This window comes from Sprattus sprattus, assembly GCF_963457725.1.
Source record: "Sprattus sprattus genome assembly, chromosome: 17".
NCBI classification, from domain to species: Eukaryota; Metazoa; Chordata; class Actinopteri; order Clupeiformes; family Clupeidae; genus Sprattus; species Sprattus sprattus.
In genome coordinates, this window is record NC_137915.1 from 21,486,824 (window position 1) to 21,497,751 (window position 10,928).

General features: G+C 39.7%; 1 protein-coding gene across 1 annotated transcript; it reads left to right on the plus strand.

The window, feature by feature from the left end:
* Positions 1-1,379: 1,379 nt before the first annotated feature.
* Positions 1,380-10,243, plus strand: pou2af2 (POU class 2 homeobox associating factor 2; the record flags this gene model as incomplete). The annotated part of the gene is made up of 5 exons (XM_080855496.1): positions 1,380-1,389; positions 4,543-4,643; positions 8,472-8,508; positions 9,025-9,323; positions 9,842-10,243. The coding sequence occupies 5 exons, from the start codon at positions 1,380-1,382 to the stop codon at positions 10,241-10,243; spliced, it is 849 nt and encodes a 282-aa protein (XP_080711622.1).
* Positions 10,244-10,928: the final 685 nt, after the last annotated feature.

Here is a 10,928-nt window from a genome sequence, read left to right on the forward strand (position 1 = left end):
TTTCCCCTCCTTCCTGTAGCAGAAATGTACAATCAGACATAGTCAGCGCTCAAATAAGTCCTCTACTTACACTTCTTCATTCATTCATCCCCCCCCCCCCCCCCCCCCCATTCTTCTTATTGTGACTAATACACAGTGTTGAATAACTGCCGTGAATGATCAGCTTTGCATCTTTTGAATTGACCAGGTAGCAGTCAGCCATTCACCAATATTTATCATAAAGGTCAAACCTTATGCCGTTTCCTGGAAGTGTTGTTCCTGTTTGTGTCATCGTTGCTAATGCACAATGACATGGTGTCCTGCTCTGTGTTGCTATTTAGATTAGCAGTGGCGCAGGGGATGACAGTAAATGCTTTACATGTCTCGTGTTAACAATTTTGTAATCGCCTGGGGACTCGACAGGGTCGAGTCACAGAAACACAAATACAGTTAGAGTTGTAGCTGAATTGCTATTCATACATTCAGGCCTGTGTTTAGATATCTTAACTCATTTTAATACTGTGACATCTGAACTAATATTGACCTGAATTGAAGATAACTGAGGTGGCCTTAAACTAAATAAACAGCAGACTACTGTACTGAGTGGCCTATTGAGTCTTTATCTATTTAATTATCTTTAAGTATTTATCTATTTATTCAGCAATGACTATAAGCTTGCAGCTAATTATGCCTTTAAAATGACAGCACCTCATATTCAATTTAAAAGTTTTTTTTCCCCATAGGGCTATTCCCATTCTAAACAACCTAGCCCCCGAACACACACACACACACACACACACACTCACACACCGCACCTGATTTGGACTATGTATGTGCAATATGTAGCACCCCCAAATGTAATTGCACAGTGTATTTGTATTTATTTTAAAATATATATTTATTTAAAAAAGTCTACTAATTCCTGTTTTATTTTATTTAACTTGAATTCATTTAGTTTTTACTTCTGTGTTCTATTTTTCCCTACGCTGTTGCACCAATGTGTACAGTGTATATCTGGCGATATGTCTCATACCTGTATGTCTCAAACCTGTATTAGGTTTATTCTTCACTATCACATAATTCCTGCAAAAGTATTAGAACCGACTTTATTTTTCCATGGTGCCTTGCCCTCTAATAGCCACTGGTGATGCTGGGCTCCACGCTCTCCTTCCACTTATCTAGAACTATAATGCAAATGTTTCAGAAACGTCTTGCCATTCATTTGCATTTAAACAAATGATAAAGGTCACTTCAAAAACTGCTGTGCCATCCACAGGTGTAAAAGTCCTGTGGAGAGGAATGCTTCCTGACAATGTTATGATGTGCATTCTCCGTCTTACTCATCCATACTTACGGGTACAGACAGCATTTTCACAAGGCACCCTGAAACTTTTGGCACCATGGAAACCGGTGAGAGATAAAATGTTATTCTGGCATCACTGCTCAGTACATAGTAACATTATTTAGTATGACTTATTATGTTCATGGTAATGTATAGTTCATGTTATTATAGCCCTAGCTATATGTTCATGGTAATGTATCGTTCATGTTATTATAGTTCTAGTTATATTCATGGTAATGTATAGTTCATGTTACTATAGTTGTAGTTATATGTATATACATTGCAACATTGCAACTGCTATGTTTGGGTGTGACTTGATTGTATTTGGACTTTAAGATTGAGTTGATTGAAGCTGGGCTTTGAGATTGAATGTTTTCATGTTTTCTGAAAGTCCAAATCTGGAGTATTTGATCGGAGTGTCGAGCAAAAGCTATTGTCGACAAATGTTTTTCATTCATGCACTATTCTTAATGCTGTTTATAAAGCAAATACTGTACATACTGTTGCAAATTATTTCCTCACATATGGAACCATTGTGCTTCATCTATGTACAGCTTAAATAAACATAATGGATTTATCGCATAGCAATAGGGCATTATGATTGGATATATCATAGACAGACATTTTACACATTATCATGACTGATGCCATTTGTATTTCCTACTGTGTTCTGTGGCTTATCACTATTGGAAAAATTAGTCATTTCTGATGAACAATTGAAGAGAACAAACTAGTCAATTAAATCATTTAAAAACACAATCTTGTCAGGAATAGAAGGACCTTGCATTATTTAGGTTGGTTGCCCTACATCTTGCCATTTTGAAACTTTTTGACAAAGTATTTAATTCATACTATATGGGCCAGTATGATATACTCTCATCATACTAAATAGGCCAATGGTGTATACTACCACTTTATTTGGGGATAAGGGCACTTTTTTATTGCACCATTACACAGGCATTTGGAAAAAGTTTTCAAAACTAAATATTTCTCTCTATTTCAACTTCTGGGAGTCAGTGGGATTGTTGTTTGTTTGATTTGCTCCATTGTTATTTTTTCTGTGAGAGTCCATTCCTGGGACATTGCCATACGGAAAAAGTATTTAAATCCTGTGTAAAAATACGTCACGGAGGCCTCTGTAAGGCTACACATAGAAATGAAGGACCAGATCAATATATTAAACAACTCAATTATGAGCTGCTTATTCAACATTACACCCTTAAAACCTAAACATAGAGTTCAATCTCCCTAGATTAGTCCTATGATATGGCCCTAAATTCTTTGGGAGTTTCACAATGTAATTTACATAGGAGATAAACCTCTGAAGGTTAAAGGGACATGTTTAAAGGTTAAACTTCAGGATTTTTTCCCATCTGGGCCCTTTTTGACCTTGACCTTTAGACCTTTTTGGTCCACACTTTTACTCAGGACAATTAACAAATGAACTTCCGGATTGAGTTAGAACATTATAACTGGCAACTGCAAAACGATTATACAATGTAATCCCATGGCACAAGCATCTGCGTCAAAGTAAACCGCTTTACAAAATGACATGACACAGACGGACACAGGCCTATCTCTGTAGCGATCCTTTCCTCGTAGTCAGATACTTATAATTTCATTCTCAGCCTGTCAGTGTGGAAAAAAACTGTTTACTTTGACGCAGATGCATGCTCCATGAGATTAAGTTGTACAGCCATTTTGTGGTTACCAGTGTTCTAACTCAATACTGGACCGATTTCAGTCGTAATTGACCCTAGTTAAAATGTGGACTCTTAAAAAGTTTCTTTTTAATGGTACAGTCGATAGCGTAAAAATATTGTGATCAGTCCTGGTGTTTTTTTCTTACAACCCCCCCACCCCAAACGCACACATGCATGGACACACACACACACACACACACACACACACACACACACACACACACACACACACACACACACACACACACACACACACACACAACCACTCCAGGCAATTGCAAAGCAGTTAATTGCTATGTCACCATGGCTCACCATGAAAACTAATGGCTGCTGCCATGATCAGTGCTAAGCTAACAGCCTACCCTGGATCCACCTACCACAGCCTTATGTCTCCAACTATCAAACATCTGAAATCAACACAAAGTAGCTTTACAAGTTTTCGATAGAAGAAGAAGAATAGCCATAGAAGAATAATAATAAGAAATAACCAGGAAAAGAAAAGCACTAATTATAGGCCCTCACAGTATGTATGGATGCATGACGGCACCTGGGCAGACAATCACTTGCATTAATAGAATTCACCATCATTCATCATCAATGGCACCACAGCCAAAGATTATCACAGACAGAGAGTACAGTAGGTGCATATTTTCCAACATATGAGAGGTAACTAACTAATACATTACTATAGATTCATCCCTGATTCCTAGTCCCACTCCATAACAAAGATAAACCTGTTCTCACCCATTTGAAGTTTATCCTGTAGGCCTTGCCCTCAACAAAATCATTAGCAACACGACAAGTCCAAATCCCTGGCTCTGCTGCCCTGTGTTGAGAGTGTAGCCAATCCTCTTTCTTGCCCCATACTGCTCCTTAAATAAGACTATATCAACTGCCGTTTAGCAGTAAACTCATCCTGTTATCTCTTTTCCTTCCCCTTTTGAACGCTGTTTTTTGTTTTCTTGCAAAACATTATTTATGCTGCTAACTTATCGTCAATTTATTGAAAAGCACTTGCTTTTAGCTAAAAAGTTGAACTGTTGAGGAAAAGTTCACGTCACAAATGCTATCACAGTGGACAGGGAACAAGGGCATTGGGCAAACAAATGAGCATTTCCCAGCAAACCTTCTTCCTTCAAACCTTTTGAGAAGCAGCCAAATTAAATAAGTGGTGGCTAGATTTTGTTTTAATAGAACATGCAGTTTTGGAACATTTCACTTAGAAAATAGGCTATGACTCAAAGCTCAATATGAAAAGGTAGAATATCTATCTCAATCACAAGTAACTCGAGTATAAGTAAGTGATACTGACAAATGTTTACTTTGAGGACTACCTGAAGCGGTCAGTGTGTGAGAGGGCCCACCTGCAGTAGTTAACCAGCAAACACTAGCAAAACATGGGCCCCTAACCCCTGACAGCCTCTGGGCCCCCTCAATTGTTACGCTAGTGGGCACTTTATTTCATAAGAGGCAAACTAAATGTGTCCATTGTAAAAACATGACTTTACTCTTTCCCAGAGTACTCCAGGCGAGTTTACCAGGGGGTAAGGGTGAAGCACACAGTCAAAGACCTACTGGCTGAGAAACGATCACGACAGACGAGTGGACCACGCTACAATGTAAGCTTTCATTTACTCTTTATTTTTTTGTTCTCTGTCTTTCTCTTTCTCCCTCTCACCGTGCCTTTGTCTTGTACAACGGCAGACAACCTGTCCATTCGTCCATTAGAGCATGCTTCACTCTTTATTTACACTGGGGCTTATCTTTTTAATACAACAACAACAAAAAAACATGACCCGAAGACCAAATTACAATCCAATGCACTCTTTTTTTTTTTTTTTTAAACAATCCCTGCAAGTCATTTTCTCTGGCCCTTAACCATAAATTGGTCTAAATCCCATCTGTAAATACTGACACATGCACAGATAGTAGGGGGTGAAAGAGAGCCATCAGTCTCCCCAACGTTCACAATGCAGCTGGCGACAATGCCGCCATGGCTGATGGTCGTGAACCCTGCGGAGTTCGCCCGGGCAAACCGACCTTTTCTCTTCTGGCTGTGTGGCTATGCAAAGTTAATGTCTGACACACACCTGTGCCACCGCATTGTGCGGCCTCGCAGACCACTGATCTGTTCATTGTTCAACCCTGGGCACGCCAAACTCACAGACATCTGCCTGTACAAAGGACCAAGGCTTTGCCTAGCCAAGGACCAGACAATGTCCCTCTCAAGACCATGTATTCAGTGTTAGCCAGGGGCTTATGAGGATGGTTGATCATAAACCCCAGTAATGACTGTTAATGATGCCTGCACTTTACCCCAAAGTAATTGCTATCATTTAAGGGTTAGAGTCAGTTGTTGGACCATTGTTGGAAGGTCACTTCTAGAGGTGATGTTCCTCTGTAAGTTATTGTGCAAGTTTGGCAGTTAGCATAACTTGCGTCACAGACACTAATGTAGTAGCTCTGAAATATATTTTACCCAATACTTACCCAATTGTTATTTCTTACATTTTAGCTAATTTTCTAAGAAAAACTAACTAAGTATGAAGCAATATTGCAACATTTCAAACATATAAATCAGACTACAGTCTTTTTTCAGGCAAGGGAAAATGGCTAGTTGTGGTTTGGTCACCGACAATAATACCTTTCTTAGTGACTGTCATGAATCCAAAGGCAGTTGGATTTTGCCTTTAATTTCTTTCAGTGACTGGATGAGCCACAGACAGGCAAAGGAATGGGAGGCAGGCAATAAATCACACATGGACACACATTAGGAGTGAATGCTGTTTGTAGAGACATTTATTTGAGAAGCATTTGTGAGCTGCATTACATAAGCCATTGTATATATGATGAAAGGGACAAAAAGATACATTTTACGTGCAGTTGTCAGCCTATGCAAACAGAGACTTTGTAAAGACTTGGTAGATGTGTATACATGACTGAAAAACTGTGTTTGTGTATGTGTTTTTTTTGGGGGGGGGGGCTAGGGGGCTATTGAGAAAAGGTAGGCTGTGAACAGAGCACACAATACTAGAGCCCTTTCACCTCACTCTAAGAGCAGGGGTGGGGGGGGGGGGTATTGGGGGGCTCTGAGGAAGAGCAAGCCATCTGCACAGGCAGACAAACTTTGCAAACTTTGGCCTTGTCTCGTTAATTTGGGTCAAGTCCAAACATGGGTGTGTACAAGTGGGGTACAGCCAGTGATATTTTAACATGGTCATCTGAAATAGAGCTGGTCCTTTTGTCCTCACAGGCATAATACAATTTCTTTCTAGATAATTTGTGGTCTTTACTACACACACAGATAACTCAATTTTGATATAAAGGCTATGATATTGTTGTAAGTTTGATCTGATACAAAATGACCTTGCTGAATTGAGTTAAATGCAATGATGTGTCAAACACCACAAACGTTTCTATGTGCCTCCAAGTTGACATTTTGCTTCAGTGGGATCTCCTTTGTGAATTATCTGTATGTAATTGCATATGTGGCCTATACTGGGAACCACCATTGCAAATGATTTGTGTAAGTTTAACTTAGGAAATGTTTGAATATTAATCACCTCCTGCTGAGATACCAGTCAAAAATATGAAAATCATAAGAGCATGTCAGATGTGCAGTCATCTGCTTATCTGTGGTCCTAGAAAACGTTATTTATGATATTGTAGGATTCATAAAACGTAATTAAGGATACTGTAGGATTCATGAGTGCAAATAATTTGATTTCACGTTTATTACTGCATATATACAATGAATCTCTGTAAGCCGGCTACTACTTATGACTTTAAAATAGACTTTGGGTTGTTCCACCAATAGTAAATATGAGTAAATCAAATTCATACTTCTCCTGTTATTGGCCAAAGAAAAACACTTGTATTATTGTTTGTCCTAATAACTGAGTGTTGGCTTAGTTAGAAGGGATTAGGGGCAATGTATACAGCTACGCTAAATGTTGATAGTTTTGGATCTAATCTAAAACAGAATCAACGTTAAATATGTAAATGTACCTCTGAGATACAGTTCAAATAATGGTGTAAGTAAATACAGATGTTCCTTCACAAGGTATAGTTTAGGTGAATTGCAGAATTGAAATGGTGAGCCATTCACAAACAGTACTCTGCAATTCCATTGTGTCAACATTGTGGAGAGGCTATTTTGTTAAGTTGAGTTCTTGACAGAATGTTGTTTGTGAAAGCTGCTTTGTGAATCAAACATGTTATTAATACTACTATAATCATTATTATTGTTATTATTATTTCTTTTCCATCAGCCATGTGGTCTTTATGTGTCACTGCAGCTGCATTATTTCCTTTGAATTAAAAAAAAACCCACAACTACTGTGAACATTTCAAAACTTCTGTGTAAGCTAGATACTATAGAACCGTAGATGCCTCTGTTTACAGGTTTTGTGACATAAACCCAGTGCATTATAAATGTAGGTGAAGTAAGCCTTTCATGTGCGATAGTATATGACAGCCATCCTGTTTAAACATCTGTGGCACACATACTACTCATCATGCTGATCGGTCAGCAGGCCAGCTTGGCAGCTTGCTCTCGTGCCATGCCATGCCATGCCATGCCATGCCATGCAATGCCATGTCAGGCAGTCCAGCCCTCCCTAAGGGACTGAGGTTGTGTGATGTGAGCGCATTAGCTTTAACGAGCTGATTTCCCTAGGCTGCCTTCAGAGGAGCAGTGAGGCATGCACGACACACATGGGGAAGTCCTGCGCTGGGCAAATCACATTCAAATTCCAGCCCTCAGGATTTGCGTGCCTGCGAGCCAATCCAGCCGGGCTATCAGCTCTTTTATGTTTGTAATATGCAAACAGTGGCGAGCTTGTTGTCTTTTTTTGTCGCTCCCCGTCATCATGAAGTCCGCCTCGGCCCAGACTAATAATCATCTCTTTATGTACACATGCGTGAACTGTCTCCATCTATAGAAGGTTCCTGTGAAACGCAAGTGATGATAAGGGCTGTAGTGTTTGACATCTGATATAGACTCTCATGGCTCTTTTCATCACACCAACACAACTGCCATTTTGGACTGAATATGTCAACTTGTTGCCATGCAGTCTCACATTTAAAGACCTTTTGTGACATTTGTTGACCCCAGTTTGAAATTCTGTAAATCTAGCTTTGTTAAGTCTCCTCTGTGCTTTCCATGTTGTTGCTCTACTTAGCGCCCATTAACTGCAGCTGTCTATTAAGCCTGCTTCTCTCTGTTTGCAAGGGTGGCTTAGAATTTTTCATTATTAGTCTGTGCCTGTCTGCTCTTCTGAAATGAGACTCAAATAATTTTTTGTCATTTATGATATTTATAGTTTTTAGTTAATGATATGTGTAGAGGGTAGTAATTTGTTTGCTAGGCTACCATCTGTATACCACAAAGAAATCGAGTCATGGCTAACTTCGCAATTTCTTTATCTGTCCATTATGTGTTTTAGGGAGCAGGTCCTCAGCAGTCATTTGTTCCAATGCAAGGTAAATAACACTCTCTTCATATATGCATTTCATGACAGGTGACAAATCAGAGCATTCAGTGTTTATTTTGCTAAATCTTAAATTTGAAAGATAGCGTGATAAATCTGGACGAGAAAACAAAGGCTTCAACATGAACAAAAGCATTCAAACCAACCAATGCTTAAATAATTCTATTTTATTATGATGATCAGATTTGCATGCTTCAATTTGGATGTGTTAAACATTTTCATAAAGCTATGGACTCAAGTACAACATTCTAGGAATTCCACAAAGCAAGACTTTCCTGTGTTTCTGTGTGAAGCAAAACCTGCAAACTATTAAATAGATAGATATAGATGAAAATTGCCATTTCCAAGTCAGTCTTCGAGTTATCTGAATCAGTGATCCTGCTTTGTGGACTATATGTGCCTATCTATACAGAGTTACCTAAGGTTGACAAAGAGCAACGTTCTAGGTAGGGTTATGCGCATGAGTATAATAAAATGCAACTTTCTGTGTTATTGTTTTTGCATGCAGGCTCCCATATGCTCCCCAGTTACTACAGCATGAGGAGGTCTTTCATTTCTGACAGCGAGTTTCCCTCCTCGGGCAAACAGTTCTCCACAGACATCTATACCTCATCACTAGGGGGCAAACCTCTCTCCTGTGACACCACGGCCATGTCCGGCTACCCTTTCATTGATGGTTACTATCCGGAGTCATTTGGAGATTACCGCAATACTGCCCTGACCACTGGGGGGAGCACTATGTTCACTCCTTCTGCATTGTCCTCTCTACTGCCACCATTTGGCACAGAACCCTCCCAGCTACTAATGGTGAGCCTCTGTTCTCTTTGATTACTCTCATGCTTAAGTGTTTCTGGGGCTCAATTGGTAGAATCTAGTCATTGCTCTGCTTTGGCAGGTGTGACTACATCCTCAGTCAAATAGCACTGAATGAATACAATTAGTGTGTGCAGTAACACACTAATTAAGTATTTTAAACTGTAATGCTTTCTTAATTTTACCTACATTATAAGATTTTCAATCCTGTCTTTATAAACCAGCCACAGTATATAAAGGCCACTATAAAAACCTTGTGTTAAAATTTTATCTTAAAATCTCTCCTACTTCTCCTTACTCTTGAAGGTCCCTTCTTTCGCTCGACATTATTTTCTCGCCCAGTGGAAAAAAGAGTAAAAAAAATGTTCAAAACATTAGAAATCCCTTTTTAGGTGTCTTCACAATAAGAGATTCATTTTCCACATATTTACTCAGTGCATAGACACCATGCTTTCTTTATGATAGTATAGAATGTAACTACCAGACATTGTCTTCCATTATTCTGCCACCAGAGGGAGTCATGGGAGCCGGCTGGATCTGAAGCAGTGGCTCAGGTGGACACTTTGTCTGGTGAGGGTTTGCCACCAGACACCATGCCCACCACCCTAACCGGCACAGAGTCAGGAAACTCCTCACAGTGTCCATCTCCGCCACGCGGTACCAGCATGCCACCCCCCCAGCCATATCCCCTATACCCTTTGGACGAGGCCCACTACCCAGGCCTCTACCAGCCTCCCTCCAGCTTTCCCTGTGCTCCCTATATGACTGCATCCAGTGACTATGCCACCAAAATGCCCCCACTGTCGGTCGAGGAGTCCGAGAACGCTCCGCCAACACTCAGTGACAACTCCCCGTGGGCGAAGAGCGATGTAAATAGCACTTGGTCTCCCTATGAGCTCCGCAGAACCTTCTGAGACACTCAGGTACAGGACCTGGAGGCCACCTAGACAAGCGAGACCACCAATAATCTGGCATCAACTGATCACTCTTTCCATATTGTTTTTGAATGCATCAGTCATTACATGACATAACACTAATAAGTCACTGGATACATTCTAGAATCATTTAGACAGGAAGTGGATGAGTACTTTCCAAATTCAACTTTGCTGGCCTTAGAATGATTCACCTGGCTAGATACTTTGTAAAAATGTTTCTTTAGCATCAGGTCTATTTCAGGTCATCTTACATTTACCTTGAATAAGTAGTATTTACTATCTACAAATGAACAGGATTATTTGAAATATTGTGGAAAAACATTTTAATATAGTTGTAATGTAAGACAGAATGAACTACTGATAACTTCAGTACAATGTAAATACATGCTCTGCTGGGAGCCCTTACTGACTATCTCTACTGTAAGAGACATTTTTGGAAAGAAATATGGAGATATTCTCAGTGGAACAAGAGTTTGATACTCAGTAAATAATAATAATAACAAACAGCAATAATAATAATGTAGCTTCCTCTTTTGTATTGTGTGTTGTAATGTTGTTTATGGTGTTTAATTATGTGATGCCTGATGAATTTGTGTGCGGTAACCGCGTTTAATAAACATCTCCAGTGATGGACACGAGTGCATTTGTTGGAACAGATGTTGTG